Here is a 17,587-nt window from a genome sequence, read left to right as displayed (position 1 = left end):
GTGTGTGTGTGTGTGTGTGTGTGTGTGTGTGTGTGTGTGTGTGTGTGTGTGTGTGTGTGTGTGTGTGTGTGTGTGTGTGTGTGTGTGTGTGTGTGTGTGTGTGTGTGTGTGTGTGTGTGTGTGTGTGTGTGCGTGCGTGCCTGCATGCATGGGTGTGTGTGCGTGTGCGTGTGCGTGTGTATGTGCGAGCGTGTGTGTAGGTTGTATAGAACTTACACATAGATTTCATTTTGCTGAGCTTGCCAGTGGCCAAACAGGATGCACCAGGGATGCTGATGAAAAGAGGGAATCTCCCCTCGTTCGTGTCATTCTATCCTCTCTTCCCCATTCCTCCTGTCTCTTGTGTTTGTTTATTCCCCTCCAGTGTTCTGACAAAGTGGAACACTCTTCACCTCTCTGTCTTCCTCTTCCCTTTCTCTCCAGCTACCTCTCTTTATCCACCCCTCTTTATCCACCCCTCTTTATCCATCCCTCTTTATCCACTCCTCTTTATCCACCCCTCTTTATCCACCCCTCTTTATCCACCCCTCTTTATCCACCCATCTTTATCCACCCCTCTTTATCCACCCCTCTTTATCCACCCTCTTTATCTATCCCTCTTTATCTACCCCTCTTTATCCACCCCTCTTTATCCACCCCTCTTTATCCATCCCTCTTTATCCACCCCTCTTTATATACCCCTCTTTATCCACCCCTCTTTATCCACCCCTCTTTATCCACTCCTCTTTATCCACCCCTCTTTATCCACCCCTTTTTATCCACCCCTCTTTATCTACCCCTCTTTATCCACCCTCTTTATCCACCCTCTTTATCCATCCCTCTTTATCTACCCCTCTTTATCCACCCCTCTTTATCCACCCCTCTTTATCCACCCCTCTTTATCCATCCCTCTTTATCCACCCCTCTTTATCCACCCCTCTTTATCCACCCCTCTTTATCCACCCCTCTTTATCCACCCCTCTTTATCCACCCCTCTTTATCCATCCCTCTTTATCTACCCCTCTTTATCCACCCTCTTTATCCACCCCTCTTTATCCACCCCTCTTTATCCACCCCTCTTTATCCACCCCTCTTTATCCATCCCTCTTTATCCACCCCTCTTTATATACCCCTCTTTATCCACCCCTCTTTATCCATCCCTCTTTATCAACCACTCTGTATGCATCTTTATTGTACTTGCGTGAACCACCTAGTGTCTTCCTCCCTCCCCTCCACCTCCTTCTTCCCCTCCTCACTTTGAGACAATGGCGATAAAGGCTACCCCTCATTTCCATATAAACGCGTGTCAGCTTGTGCGTCTGACATACGTGTCAAAACAAAATTGAACACATTTCGCATAGGCCCATACCTGAAGATGAAAATGAAGAGCATGAGTAGCATACAGAAGGTGGCCACGTTGTCCATGGTCTTCATCAGCACCACCAGCTGCCTCTGCAGAGCGGGCATGAAGCGCACCAGCTTCAACACGCGCATCAGTCTGAAGGTACGCAGCACAGACAGACCACCGCCCTGCTGGCCCACGATCTCCCATACACTGAGGAGAGATGGAGAACACATAGTAATTGTGTTTATCAAATGGGCGGTTCGAGACCTGAATGCTGATTGGCTGACAGCCGTGGTATATCAGACCCTATACCAAAGGTATGGCAAAACATGTATTTGTACTGCTCTAGTTACGTCAGTAACCAGTTTATAATAGCAATAAGACACCACAGGGGTTGTGGAGTGCATAAGAACAGCCCTTCGTCTTGGTTTACTGGCCGTATAGCCCACCCGCTCGGGACTTACTGCTTAACTATATGCCATTTAGCAGAAGCTTTCATCCAAACTGACTTGCAGTCTAGAATACATACATTTGTTTTACGTATGCGTCCTACTGGTAATCATCCCAATATCCTGGTGTTGCAGGCACCGTGCTCTACCAACTGAGCTACAGGGGATCACGCATATTCAGTGCCCAGTTACAGGATAAGCCACTCACTGGAAGGAGAGCGATCTGAAAAGTCAGGCCTTGATATGTTAACGCAGTAAAGACTTGTCAGTGTGCCATAAGTTCGAACCTAATGTGTCATGTAAATTAAACGCTGCCTTGTTAATGACAACCTCGTCTCGGACACCCAGAACTAAAACACGAGGCAAGACTGCCTTCTCGTCTTGTGCACCAGACTCATGGAACAGTCTACAATCCCTGCTTCGTCTAGATGTGTTCGTGCCTCTGAATGGAATAGTCTACAATCCCTGCTTCGTCTAGATGTGTTCGTGCCACTGAATGGAATAGTCTACAATCCCTGCTTCGTCTAGATGTGTTAGTGCCTCTGAATGGAATAGTCTACAATCCCTGCTTCATCTAGATGTGTTAGTGCCTCTGAATGGAATAGTCTACAATCCCTGCTTCATCTAGATGTGTTAGTGCCTCTGAATGGAATAGTCTACAATCCCTGCTTCATCTAGATATGTTAGTGCCTCTGAATGGAACAGTCTACAATCCCTGCTTCGTCTAGATGTGTTAGTGCCTCTGAATGGAATAGTCTACAATCCCTGCTTCGTCTAGATGTGTTAGTGCCTCTGAATGGAATAGTCTACAATCCCTGCTTCGTCTAGATGTGTTCGTGCCTCTGAATGGAACAGTCTACAATCCCTGCTTCGTCTAGATGTGTTCGTGCCTCTGAATGGAATAGTCTACAATCCCTGCTTCGTCTAGATGTGTCCGTGCCTCTGAATGGAATAGTCTACAATCCCTGCTTCGTCTAGATGTGTTAGTGCCACTGAATGAATTTAAAAGGCTGGATCATGTTGTTGTATTGTTGTATGTTTTAATTCTGGAACGTATTGATTGTTGCTGCCTTATTGTCCAGGTCTCTCTTGAAAAGAGACTCTGGGTCTCAACAGGCTTTTCCTGGTTATATAAAGGTTCAATAAAATGAATAAATAAAAAATATCGGGTAATGGCGTCAGATGCTCAATTTGAGTTTTGGGGGAGATGTGTTATATTGAAACAGTACTGACAAGAATAGAAACGTCTCTAACTCTCCAAACAGAAACCCTCAGACAGTTTCAGGCAAGTATATGGGCCCTCCCCTTCCTAAATGTGAAAAGATGCGAGCGCCTTTGCGAAATCCTGATTTGTCCAAATGATCAGTGACGAAAAACCTGCATAGCGGAACAACCCACTGTGCAAAAACAGGTTGACTCAATGCTGTTCCCACGTCACTTCAACACCCCAAAATGAAGTTGATGTTGAATCAACGTGGAAACGAATTGGATTTGAAAAAGTCATCAACGTAAAGGGCATTTCAGCTTTTTTTCTGCCAACTTTGAACCTAAATCCAACAACACGGTACCTTTTTGTTGTTGTTGATCATTTCACATTGAACGCACGTTAGTTGACGACAACCAAATAAATGTACATCAAAATTAAACATTCCACTGACGTCTGTGCCCAGTGTAAAAGTTCCTCGTTAGTCGTGGCACCCCACAGTCCGTCGACAGATGCTACTACCATTTATGTTACCTGCTTCAGTCCATGGGAGTTTAACGACAATCTGGTGTAGTGTGTTGTGTGTTAGACCTTACCTGATGACCACTATGATTCCGTCAAAAATGTTGTAGGGGTTTTTGATGTATCCGAATGGCCCATAGACCAACACCTTGAGTAACATCTCCAAGGCAAACAGACTGGTGAACACTATGTTACTGATCTCCAACGCATTGGTCAGCTCATCAGGCTGGGGGAGAGAGAGATGGAGAGAGAGCGGGAAATGGAGGAGAAGATTGAGAGAGAGAGAGAGAGAGAGAGAGAGAGAGAGAGAGAGAGAGAGAGAGAGAGAGAGAGAGAGAGAGAGAGAGAGAGAGAGAGAGAAGGGAGAGAGAGAGAGAGAGAGAGAGAGAGAGAGAGAGAGAGAGAGAGAGAGAGATGAATCATAAAACATAGTTACATCCAGAACACACAAACAAACACATCCGCTGATTAGAAAAGGAAATATGTCAGCGACATCTGTTTTCAGCAACCATCAGAGACGTGTACTGTTAATCCCACAGCTAAATGAAACACATGCTGCTTCATAGGGCGCGTGTGTGTGTGTGTGTGTGTGTGTGTGTGTGTGTGTGTGTGTGTGTGTGTGTGTGTGTGTGTGTGTGTGTGTGTGTGTGTGTGTGTGTGTGTGTGTGTGTGTGTGTGTGTGTGTGTGTGTGTGTGTGTGTGTGTGTGTGTGTGTGTGTGTGTGTGTGTGTGTGTGTGTGTGTGTATGTGTGTGTACGGTAGTATGTTTTGTGTAGGTATATGGGCCATAGAATACAGTACTGTGTATCTGGAGCATCAAAGAGGTAGCATCGGCATATGTCACATGTTATGTTCTGCTGTATGTGTGTGATACAGAGACATCGATGCAGCTGGAACCCAATGGCGATGGCACTGCCTGTGTGTGTGTGCCACTTTCCAACATGTACAGCTAAGTCTGCACGTGTGTGTGTGTGTGTGTGTGTGTGTGTGTGTGTGTGTGTGTGTGTGTGTGTGTGTGTGTGTGTGTGTGTGTGTGTGTGTGTGTGTGTGTGTGTGTGTGTGTGTGTGTGTGTGTGTGTGTGTGTGTGTGTGTGTGTGTGTGTGTGTGTGTGTGTGTGTGTGTGTGCCACTTTCCAACATGTACAGATAAGTCTGCACGTGTGTGTGTGTGTATGTGCCACCTTCCAACATGTACAGGTAAGTCTGCACGTGTGTGTGTGTGCTTTGTGTCTCTCTCCTGCGCTCTCTAAGGCTATATCAGGGTGAAGTGAAGGTCTGTGGCTCCTAAACTGTTCCCTGGTCTCATTCTGTTTATTCCATAATACTGTGGTACACAACCACTACATCACTCAATCGCACACCACATCAATCACAATCCTGCTCAGGTCAAGTTCAGAGCACATGAATGCAGACGTGTGTGCGTGCAGACACACACACACACACAAACACACACTGTTGTAATAGATGTGGTTGATAAGCCAGTATACGGAGAAACATTTTTACGAGGTGAGAGGGGATTGGACGAGAGACATCTGGGACAGGTAATATATTGAGCTGGAGTGTGTATTATGCGCGTTTTGTGTGTGTGTGTGTTTGTGTGTGCTTTTTGTTTCTTTCTTCTCTTGTTACAGACCATATATTAAGCATTCTTCAACCCACGTGCTGTTACTGTTATAGAATGCAACCTTAGATGCCCCCATCAGAACACCTCCCTCCCTCCCTCCCTCCCTCCTCCCTCCCTCCCTCCCTCCCTCCCTCCCTCCCACCCACCCAACACACACCACACACTCACTAACAGACACACACACACACACACACACACACATTGGTTGGATGAGGGTAAGTGTCAGAAATAGTATGGTACTGCATCATGGGCAGTCAGGAACAAACAGCAGCACCATTAGATTACATTATATCAGATTAGATGAGATTAGATTAGAGTTAACCAGATTACAAGACCAAACCTCTACTCCTCATCTCACTCCCTCACGTCACATTAAGGAGGAAATAGCCATCTTGTGTGTGTGCGTGTGAATGTGCACGTGTGAGTGTCCGTGTATGTGTGCGTGTCCGTGTGCGTGTCCGTGAGAGAGAGAGAGAGAGAGAGAGAGAGAGAGAGAGAGAGAGAGAGAGAGAGAGAGAGAGAGAGAGAGAGAGAGAGAGAGAGAGAGAGAGAGAGAGAGAGAGAGAGAGAGAGAGAGAGAGAGAGAGAGAGAGCGAGAGAGAGAGAGAGAGAGAGAGAGAGAGGGGGGGGGGGGGGGGGGTTGAAAAGCATCCATTGTTAGTGGAAGTTGCTGAAGCTTTTTAGCAAGGCCTTGGGGTCATCAATATTGATCTGTGCTTGTTGCTGTGACCCAGTCAGCCATTTCTGGGTCACTTAATGTCCCAAACACTCAATCTCCATTTAGGAACTCAACCTTCACAGCTGCTATCTCATAAGAGGTCTCCTAAATGGCTATGCTCTCCTAGAAGGGTGAATGCTCAGTGAATAGACACATCAAATCTAAGTTTATTGGCAGTGTACATAGATTTGCATATGTTATCGCAGGTGCAGCAAAATGCTTGTGTTTCTAGCTCCAACACTGTATATACATATAATGGTGTGTTTTGTATGTAAACATTATTATAGTGACCAGTGTTCAATGACTTACAATACAATATATACAGTTGAAGTCGGAAGTTTACATACACCTTAGCCATATACATTTAAACTCAGTTTTTCACAATTCCTGACATTTAATCCTAGTAAAAATTCCCTGTCTTAGGTCAGTTAAGATCACCACTTTATTTAAAAAATGTGAAATGTCAGAATAATAGTAGAGAGAATGATTTATTTCAGCTTTTATTTCTTTCATACACAGAAGTTTACATACACTCAATTAGTATTTGGTAGCATTGCCTTTAAATTGTTTAACTTGGGTCAAACATTTCGGGTAGCCTTCCACAAGCTTCCCACAATAAGCTGGGTGAATTTTGTCCCATTCCTCCTGACAGAGCTGGTGTAACTGAGTCAGGTTTGTAGGCCTCCTTGTTCGCACGCGCTTATTCAGTTCTGCCCACAAATTTTATATAGAATTGAGGTCAGGGCTTTGTGATGGCCACTCCAATACCTTGACTTTGTTGTCCTTAAGCCATTTTGCCACAACTTTGGAAGTATGCTTGAGGTCATTATCCATTTCGAAAATCCATTTGTGACCAAGCTTTAACTTCCTGACTGATGACTTGAGATGTTCAATATATCCACATAATATCCACATAACCCCCCCCCCATAATCCCCCCCCTCCTCTAATTTGTGAAGTGCACCAGTCCCTCCTGCAGCAAAGCAGCCCCACAACATACCAGCACTGTTACAACGCTGCCACTGCCGTGTTCTTCGGCTTGCAAGCCTCCCCCCTTTTTCATCCAAACATAACGATGGTCATTATGGACAAACAGTTCTATTTTTATTTCATCAGAGGACAATTCTCCAAAAAAGTATGATCTTTGTTCCCATGTGCAGTTGCAAACGGTAGACTAGCTATTTTATGGCGGTTTTGGAGTAGTGGCTTCTTCCTTTCTGAGCGGCCTTTCAGGTTATGTCGATATTGGACTCGTTTTACTGTGGATACAGATACTTTTGTATTTTTGTTACTTACCTGTTTCCTCCAGCATCTTCACAAAGTCCTTTGCTGTTGTTCTGGGATTGATTTGCACTTTTCACACAAAAGTATGTTCATCTCTAGGAGACAGAACGTGTCTCCTTCCTGAGCGGTATGACGGCTGCGTGGTCCCATGGTGTTTATACTTGCGTACTATTGTTTGTACAGATGAACGTGGTACCTTCAGGCATTTGGAAATTGCTCCCAAGGATGAAACAGACTTGTGGAGGTCTACAGTCTTTTTTCTGAGGTCTTGGCTGATTTATTTAGATTTTCCCATGATGTCAAGCAAAGAGGCACTGAGTTTGAAGGTAGGCCTTGAAATACATCCACAGGTACAGTGGGGCAAAAAAGTATTTAGTCAGCCACTCGTTGTGTATCATTTTTCTATTATTTCTCACTTTTTCCCTCTGCATTGTTGGGAAAGGCCCATTAGGAAGCATGTCACTGTTTGTAATGGATATCGTCCTCTTCGTCTGAGGAGGAGTAAGGATCGGACCAAAACGCAGCGTGGTAAGTTTCCATATTAATTTATTCAAAAACACAACTAAACACTGGAACAAAATAATAAACGTGAATCAACGAAACCGAAACAGTTCTGTAAGGTGACAACACACACTAGACAGAAAATAAACACCCACGAAACCCAGGTGGAAAAAGGCTACCTAAGTATGATTCTCAATCAGACGACTAACGACACCTGCCTCTGACTGAGAACCATACCAGGCCCAACACAAAAACCAACATAGAAAAACAAAAAACAACAATTATTTTTCTTAGCTGATTTCTTTTGAATTTGCCATGATGTCAAGCAAAGAGGCACTGAGTTCGAAGGTTGGCCTTGAAATACATCCACAGGTACACCTCCAATTGACTCAAAAAGAAGCTTCTAAAGCCATGACATAATTTTCCGGAATTTTCCAAGCTGTTTAAAGGCACAGTCAACTTAGTGTATGTAAACTTCTGACCCACTGGAATTGTGATACAGTGAATTACAAGTGAAATAATGGACAAACAATCTGTCGGTGAACAATTGTTGGAAAAATGACTTGTGTCATGCAGAAAGTAGATGTCCTAACCGACTTGCCAAAACTATAGTTTGTTAACAAGAAATTTGTGGAGTCGTTGAAAACCTAAGTGTATTTAAAGTTCCGACTTCAAGTGTACATACACTACATTACCAAAAATATGTGGACACCTGCTCCTCGAACATCTCATTCCAAAATCATTGGCATTAATATGGAGCACCCTTTTCTGCTATAAGAGCCTCCACTCTTCTGGGGAGGCTTTCCACTAGACGTTGGAACATTACTGCGGGACTTGCTTCCATTCTGACACAAGAGCATTAGCGAGGTTGGGCACTGATGTTGGGGCGATTGGACCTGGCTCACATTCAGCGTTCCAATTCATTCCTAAGGTGTTCAATGGGTTTGAGGTCAAGGGCACTGTGCAGGTCAGTCAAGTTCTTCCACACCGATCTCAACCAACCATTTCTGCATGGACCTCGCTTTGTGCATAGGAACACTGTCATGCTGAAACAGGAAAGGGCCTTCCCCAAGCTGTTGCCACAAAGTTGGAAGCACAGAATTGTCTAGAATGTAATTTTATGCTGTAGAGTTAAGATTTCCCTTCACTGGAACTAAGGGACATAGCCCAAACCATGAAAAACAGCCTCAGACCATTATTCCTCCTCCGCCAAACTTTACAGTTAGCACTATGTATTGGGGCAGATAGCCTTTTCCTGGCATCCGCCAAGCCCAGATTCACCCATTGGACTGCTAGATGGTGAAGCATGGTTCATCACTCCAGAGAACGCGTTTCCACTGCTCCAGAGTCCAATGGCGATGAGCTTTACACCACTCCAGCCGACGCCTGGCATTGCGCAGGGTGATCTTGGGCTTGTGTGCGGTTGCTCGGCCATGGAAACCCATTTCAAGAAGCTCCAGATGAACAGTTATTGTGCTGACATTGCTTCCAAAGGCAGTTTGGAACTTGGTAGTGAATGTTGCATCAGAGGACAAATGATTTTTACGCGCTACATGAATCAGCACTCGGCAGTCCCGTTCTGTGAGCTAGTGTGGCTGAGCCGTTGTTGCTCCTAGATGTTTCCACTTTACAATAACAGCACTTACAGTTGACCGGGCAGCTCTAGCAAGACAGAAATTTGACGAACTAACTTGTTGGAAATGGTGCCATGTTGAAAGTGACTGAGATCTTCAGTATGGCCATTCTACTGTCAATGTTTGTCTATGGAGATTGCATGGCGGTGCGCTCGATTCGTCAAGTGCATTATAGGCCGAACCGTTGGGCAATCGGATGACTCCGATGACCGTGTCTGCAGTAACGTAGCAGACATAAAAGAAAGCTATAGTAAAGTTGATACTTTGAGATTTCATAACGTTAAAAACATGATTGGAGAGAGACTGTCAACGAATACAGAAAAGAGATGCTGTTTTTATGACTGAGTTCAGGTATATTAAGTTCTTACTCACCACTGTCAACACTTTGTATTCAACACTTTTATAAGCCATAAAAGGTGCGTTCTTCCTATTTCCACTCAGTGCCATAACAAGCACTGTAGCAGGAATGATGGGGTAGGGAAGTGTATTGTTTTTGTTGTTGTTATTAGCGACTTTGCTCTTTTTTAATATCGAGGAATAGTTCACTTTCTCTGTTCATAGGAGTAACAACATGAATTTGTACATGACTCGAAATAATCCGGTGCGACTCGAGTTTCTCCATCAGCTGGAAGACGGTGTCCCTTTTTGGTCCGTGTCCGGGGGAGGAAAGGGTGAGCGGAGTGAAGTTTGTAATTTACACTTTAAAATGTCTGACTTCATTTGCTCCAAAAATGTCCATTCATTATAATCCACACAATAACTCACATGTGCTGTTGCTGCAGCATTATTGTCCTGCTGTGAGAAACTTGACAAATTGAGATCCTACACCTGTATAATGCCAGATACTCTTAGACAATAGGTCGACTGTAACTCTACATTTTGTGAGCTGAGATAATATTTACCCTGCTTGACTACAGGAATGCAGACCTGGCAGTCAGGATGGCTGCCACACCACCCCCCTCCCTCCTCTCCCAGAGCCAGACCTGATACCCCTGTTTTCTTATTAACAATGTACGAAATGTAGAGGTGTAAAGAGAGAGCGAGGGAGAGAACGAGAGTAAGTTAGAGAGAGGAAGTTCAGGGGGAAAACAATCCCACCATAAAGCAAAGGAAAGAAGAGAGATGGATGGATGACGAGGGACGGGCAGGCGAGGTTGAAAGTCCCCTCACTCATTTGTTTACTGCAAAGAACAAAGGTGAGTATCCTTCATGCAAAGTAGAAAACTGCCCTCTGTTTAAATAGAGCAGCCTGTGTCACATAGTTGGAAGCAGGGCAACTATTTACACACAGACACACAGACACACAGACACACACACACACACACACACACACACACACACACACACACACACACACACACACACACACACACACACACACACACACACACACACACACACACACACACACACACACACACACACACTCACACACACACACACACTCTCACACACACACAGACACACACTCACACACACCATAAAAGGTCACACTCTTACAGTAACTGGGGAGAGGGAGGAGATACATCCTCTATCTATCCACTCGCTCCACCCCTTCTCCCCTCTCTCCCCCTCTTCCTGTCCTGACCTTGGAGTGGAAGGAGTTTTCTGGAAGGTCAAGCTGAGTGTTACAGGTTATGTGTGTGTGTGTGTGTGTGTGTGTGTGTGTGTGTGTGTGTGTGTGTGTGTGTGTGTGTGTGTGTGTGTGTGTGTGTGTGTGTGTGTGTGTGTGTGTGTGTGTGTGTGTGTGTGTGCGTGCGTGCGTGCGTGCGTGCGTGCGTGTGTTTGTGCGTGCGTGTGCGTGTGTGTGTGTGATACTACAAGTGTAAATACTATAGTATTCACTGTAGTGTTTTTGCAGAATGTACTGTAGTATACTGTAGTACTTCCAGTAGTGTTTTTGCAGACTGTACAATACTGTAGTATTTACTGTAGTGTTTTTGAGGAATGTACAATAGTATACTGCAGTATTTACTGTAGTGTTTTCACAGACTAGTATACTGTAGTATTTATTGTAGCGTTAACTATAATCTCTTTTTTAATTATCTTTCAAAAAGAAGAAGGCCTTCTCTTTCAGGAAACCCACTAGAGAAATACTAAACACATTTTCCATAACCTGTAGCTAAGTAGAACTGTGGTCTGACCAGAAAGTTCAGAGAAAGTTCAGGGAACACAATATATGGTCTATACTTGGCATGTAGGTTTCTCACTTACGGGTGACACAAATTGCATTATTGGGGGAGGGGATTTGGCTGGATATATCCAATCAAATCAAATTGTATGTCACATGCGCCGAATGCGAGTGAAATTCTTACTTTCAAGTCCTTAACCAACAAACGCAAATAGTCTGGGTAGCCATTTGATTAGATGTTCAGGAGTCTTATGACTTGGGGGTAGAAGCTGTTTAGAAGCCTCTTGGACCTAGGCTTGGCGCTCCGGTACCACTTGCCATGCGATAGCAGAGAGAACAGTCTATAACTAGGGTGGCTGGAAGCTTTGACCATTTTTAGGGCCTTCCTCTGACACCGCCTGATATAGAGGTTCTGGATGCCAGGAAGCTTGGCCCTGGTGATGTACTGGGTCATACACACTACCCTCTGTAGTGCCTTGCAGTCGGAGGCGAAGCAATTGCCATACCAGGCAGTGATGCAACCAGTCAGCACGCTCTCGATGGTGCAGGTGTAAAAATATTTTGAGGATCTGAGGACCCATGCCAAATCTTTTCAGTCTCCTGGGGGGGAATGTTTTTTTTGTCAGTAACCGAAAGGTTGCTGGGTTGAATCCCTGAGCTGACAAGGTAAAAATCAGTCGTTCTGCTCCTGAGCAAGGCAGTTAACCAACCCACTGTTCCCTGGGAGCCAAAGACATGGATGTCATTTATGGCAGCCACTCGTACCACTCTGATTCAGAGGGGTTGGGTTAAATGTGGAAGACACAGTTCATTTGACTGCATCCAGTTGTTCAACTGACTAGGTATCCCCCTTTCCCTTATACTACAGGTTACCACAGAATTCTATAGTAAGTACTGTAGTATCAACCACAGGGAGTGATAAGTACATATCTGTGTGTGTGTGTGTGTGTGTGTGTGTGTGTGTGTGTGTGTGTGTGTGTGTGTGTGTGTGTGTGTGTGTGTGTGTGTGTGTGTGTGTGTGTGTGTGTGTGTGTGTGTGTGTGTGTGTGTGGTGTGGGGGGTTTGGGTGTGGGTGTGTGTGTGTGTGGGTGTGGGTGTGGGGGTTTGGGTGTGTGTGTGTGAGTGTGGGTGTGGGTGTGGGGGTTTGGGGTGTGTGTGGGTGTGTGTGTGTGTGTGTGGGTGTGGGGGTTTGGGTGTGTGTGTGTGTGTGTGTGGGTGTGTGTGTGGGGGGGGGGTATGTCAGTGTGTAATAAGTTGTCCAAGAGTGGATTGCATCACTCTTTGTCTGACCTGTTTTTGCGTGTTTGTTAAAAACCACATATGCAGACACCCAGTGTTGACCATCATTATGAACTATATATTGTGTTTATTGCACACACACACACAAAGACAGACACACACAGCTGCAGCAGCAGCGGGGGACTGTGCATAATGGTAAATTGATAGCTAGGCCATCTGAATCAGACGCACCCATCCTGTTAGTCATCATAATAATCAAACATTAATAAGACCATTAAATCGAATTACTGGCAGCAGAAATATTGATTGGCCTTTGCAAATAGATAGAGCATGATGAAGTGTGCGTGTGTGTGTGTAGGGGAGGGGGTAGGATAGAAGAGAGTCCCCCCTCCCATTCTGATTGAGTGTTCCAATGTTCCAGCTTCCCTGTGAAGTTCTCCTCGGACTCCTGGGGAATTCTGGCAGGGACACACTCCCTCAGTCCTTTTATCCCCCAGCCGACCCACATGGTGTGCGTGTGTGTGTTCGTGTGTGTGTTCATGTGTGTGGAGCAGGCATCCAGATTCACAGGGTCACTATCGTTCTCTGACCCGGTCGCTCAGCAAACACTATCAAAAGCCAATTACACACACACACACACACACACACACACACACACACACACACACACACACACACACACACACACACACACACACACACACACACACACACACACACACACACACACACACACACACACACACACACACACACACACACACACACACACACACACACACACTCCTGGAAGTTTTAGGAGAGAGTTTAATAGTTTTCGGCTCCCTCCTCTCCTCTCCCCATCCATCCATTCATCCCTCTCCCTCTTCTCTGCTCCCTCGTTATTCAATTTTTTTTCTTTCTCTCCCTCGTTCCCATTCTTTGTCTGGGTTCCTCTGACATGGATTCCTAATCTCTAGACGAGGATGGGAAAGTTTGGAGAGACAAAACATTGATTTGAGTGTGTGCAAGAGCGTGTGAGCTTGTCCTTCTGTGTGCCTGTGTGAAAAGTTTGGTGTGGCAAAACATTGATCTACACTCCAATCCTACAACCATCCTACAACCATCCTTGACTATTATATCCAATATCCAATATCATCCCATGAAGGTCGTTCTCAGCCATAAAGGAGCTGAGACTGTGGTGGTCTTCTGTAGTTAAACACTCTATGAGGGGGGATAGAGAAAGAGAGAACCAGAGTCTTGCTCAGAACCACACCTCAAAGTTCTCTCTGTAAGTATTTGATTTTATTGTGACAGCATTTTGTTGTATTTTTTTACAAAAATATCATTGGTGGGTTTACAGGAACAATATTCAAAATATATTGGTACAGTGTTCAAATACGAAAACTAAAAAGAAGTGGGCTTCCGCCCCCAACCTCTCATCCCATTTCCTCAACCCTACCCAGCCAACATGTCTCCCTCCAACCACCCACCTCCATGTTTCCACCACTTCCCACTTCCCCTAGCTCCCCTGTTAAGTATTCTAAGAAACTACCAGATATCCCACTCCTTTGGGTGGCTAGTCTCTCTATTCCCCCAAGACAGAGGACTCGGACCCCAATGCTCTTCAACACTTTGAGGAAGCACAACTTTCACTGTCTTCTTGTAAGCAACATCCTTGGCGCTTCCAGGCAGCTGCCTGAGAGTAACAATGTTTGAAATGTTTGTTGGTGTTGGTGTTTTGTTTTGTGTCGCACTGCATACTTTTCCCTGCTCTCCAAAAAACTAACAATGGTGAGGGTGTTAATTGCTGATATGTCCAAAGCTTTGATTGGGTAGACCACGTAAAGCTCCTGCAACATCTGTCTGACATTGAACTTTGTCCAATGTTACTAGCCTAGCTACACGACAGGACGAAGGCAGAGTGTGATGGTTACTAGACTAGCTACACGACAGGACGAAGGCAGAGTGTGATGGTTACTAGACTAGCTACACGACAGGAAGAAGACAGAAGGTGATGGTTACTAGCCTGGCTCCACAGCTACACGACAGGAAGAAGACAGAAGGTGATGGTTACTAGCCTGGCTCCATAGCTACACCACAGGAAGAAGACAGAGGGTGATGGTTAGTAGCCTGGCTCTACAGCTACACCACAGAAAGAAGGCAGAGGGTGATGGTTACTAGCCTGGCTCAGCAGCTACACCACAGGTAGAATACAGAGGGTGATGGTTACTAGCCTGGCTCTACAGCTACACCACAGGAAGAAGACAGAGGGTGATGGTTACTAGCCTGGCTCCACAGCTACACCACAGGAAGAAGACAGAGGGTGATGGTTACTAGCCTGGCTCTACAGCTACACCACAGGTAGAAGACATAGGATGATGGTTACTAGCCTGGCTCCACAGCTACACCACAGGAAGAAGACAGAGGGTGATGGTTACTAGCCTGGCTCAGCAGCTACACCACAGGAAGAAGACAGAGGGTGATGGTTACTAGCCTGGCTCCACAGCTACACCACAGGAAGAAGACAGAGGGTGATGGTTAATAGCCTGGCTCAGCAGCTACACCACAGGAAGAAGGCAGAGGGTGATGGTTACTAGCCTGGCTCAGCAGCTACACAATAGGAAGAAGACAGAGGGTGATGGTTACTAGCCTGGCTCCACAGCTACACCACAGGAAGAAGGCAGAGGGTGATGGTTACTAGCCTGGCTCAGCAGCTACACCACAGGAAGAAGGCAGAGGGTGATGGTTACTAGCCTGGCTCAGCAGCTATACCACAGGAAGAAGACAGAGGGTGATGGCTAATGGCACTTTAGCCCTTGGGCAGAGGTCACCTCTGGTGTGCCACAAGGGGGCGTCGTCTCACCATATCTGTTTCATATCTGTCCACCTGAAAAAGTTGTCTTCAGTAACACTCTGGACACTAGGTATGCAGACGATGTAGGACTGTCCTGAGCCATACCATTAACCAGCATCAAGGAGGCAAAGCAGCTGGAAGAGTGGGCCACATTCAACAACATGCTCCTGAATGGGAAAAAGTTGGGATATGTTTTTCTAGAGACCATCCACACTAATCCTAGGAGGACAGACAGTACCAAATGGTAACAACAACTAACAGTCAGTGAGGAAGGCCTCAAAACACCTAACTGTTCTTGCCAGAAATGGCCTACCCACTGAAGATCTGGTCACAGTCCATACTACACTGTTCAGACCTTGTCTGGAGTACGGTGGAGTGCTGTTAGTTGGATGCAGTAAAAAGCAGCAGGCCCAACTAGACAGGGTGCAGAGGAGGGCCTTGAGGATCATCTCTAGAGGTGGAGCAGTCCAACCACAGCTCCCGTCACTGCAGAGCCGGCGAGAGCAGGCTGCAGTGCACCTGGTGAAGGACATGCCCACTGAATAACCTGCTCCCTCCAAAAAGAGGCAACTGCACCACCAGGCTCCTGAGAAAAAGCCATGAACTGTCCTGTATAACTGCCCGTACGAACCGCCTGAGAAACGCCACTCTACCCACTGCTATCAGACTGTACAGTCGTGGCAAAAAGTTTTGAGAATGACACAAATATTAATTTCCACAAAGTTTGTGTCTTCAGTGTCTTTAGATATTTTTGGCAGATGTTCCTATGGAATACTGAAGTATAATTACAAGCATTTCATAAGTGTAAGTTTATTGACAATTACATAAAGTTGATGCAAAGAGTCAATATTTGCTTTGTTGACCCTTGTTTTTCAAGACCTCTGCAATCCTCCCTGGCATGCTGTCAATTAACTTCTGGGCCACATCCTGACTGATGGCAGCCCATTCTTGCATAATCAGTTCTTGAAGTTTGTCAGAATTAGTGGGTTTTTGTTTGTGCACCCGCCTCTTGAGGATTGACCACAAGTTCTCAATGGGATTAAGGTCTGGGAAGATTCCTGGACATGGACCCAAAATATTGACGTGTTGTTTCCCGATCCACTTAGTTATCACTTTGCCTTATGGCAAGGTGCTTCATCATGCTGGAAAAGGCATTGTTCAGAATTGGGAATGAATGCCTAAACTTAATTTACATTTGACGTTTATCCCCCTTGGACAACGTTGAATATTGAGGTCTTATTACTTGAGCCCGTGTTTCCCAACTCCAGTCCTTGACTACCCCCAACTTTACACATTTTTGCTGTAGCTACAGACAAGCACACCTGATTCAACTTGTCAACTAATCATCAAGCCCTCAATGAGTCGAACCAGGTGCGTTTGTCAGGGGGTCCAACTGTTGGGGGTACTGCAGGACTGGAGTTGGCTCAAGGGGTGAAACACTGGCTTAAGGGGTGAAACACTGGCTTAACCTGTTCAACCTATGGGGGCGCTATGTCATTATTGGATAAAAAGACGTGCCCGTTTTAAGCGCAATATTTTGTCACGAAAAGATGCTCGACTATGCATGGAATTGATAGCCTTGGAAAGACAAAACTCTGACGTCTCCAAAACTGCAAAGATATTATCTGTGAGTGCCCCAGAACTAATGCTACAGGCGAAACCAAGATGAAGTTTCATACAGGAAATGCCCCAGATTCTGAAGGCGCTGTGTTCCAATGTCTCCTTCATATGGCTGTGAATGCGCCAGGAATGAGCCTGCGCTTTCTGTCTATTCCCCGAGGTGTCTGCAGCATTGTGACGTGTTTGTAGGCATATCATTGGAAGATTGACCATAAGAGACTACATTTACCTGGTGTCCCGCCCGGTGTCCTGTGTGCGTAATCTGTAGGTCCATGCGCGTTCCATTTCTTCAGAAGAGAAAGTCAACTGCCACAATGGATTTTATCGTCGATAGATATGTGAAAAACACCTTGAGGATTGATTCTAAACATCGGTTTGCCATGTTTCTGTCGATATTATGGAGTTCATTTGGAAAAAAGTTCGCGTTTTAATGACTTAATATATATATATTTTTTTCCCTCCCCAAATATGATGAACAAAACGGAGCGATTAGTCGACACAAA

At 45.4% G+C, this 17,587-nt stretch overlaps 1 protein-coding gene across 1 annotated transcript in view; it reads right to left on the bottom strand.

Moving 5' to 3' along the window:
• The window catches only part of cacna1g (calcium channel, voltage-dependent, T type, alpha 1G subunit), a 174,597-nt gene that overhangs the window by 144,137 nt on the left and 12,873 nt on the right, over positions 1 to 17,587 (bottom strand). The window contains exons 7-8 of the mRNA XM_046354907.1: positions 3,574 to 3,725; positions 1,349 to 1,534 (exon numbers count right to left, since the gene is read on the bottom strand). Coding sequence (XP_046210863.1) covers positions 1,349 to 1,534; positions 3,574 to 3,725 — 338 coding nt within the window. The remainder of the gene's footprint in view (positions 1 to 1,348; positions 1,535 to 3,573; positions 3,726 to 17,587) is intronic.

The sequence above is a fragment of the Oncorhynchus gorbuscha genome, linkage group LG07 (assembly GCF_021184085.1).
Source record: "Oncorhynchus gorbuscha isolate QuinsamMale2020 ecotype Even-year linkage group LG07, OgorEven_v1.0, whole genome shotgun sequence".
Classification (NCBI taxonomy): domain Eukaryota; kingdom Metazoa; phylum Chordata; class Actinopteri; order Salmoniformes; family Salmonidae; genus Oncorhynchus; species Oncorhynchus gorbuscha.
Note: the sequence above shows the minus strand (reverse complement) of the source record. Positions and strands in the feature narration are given on the sequence as shown.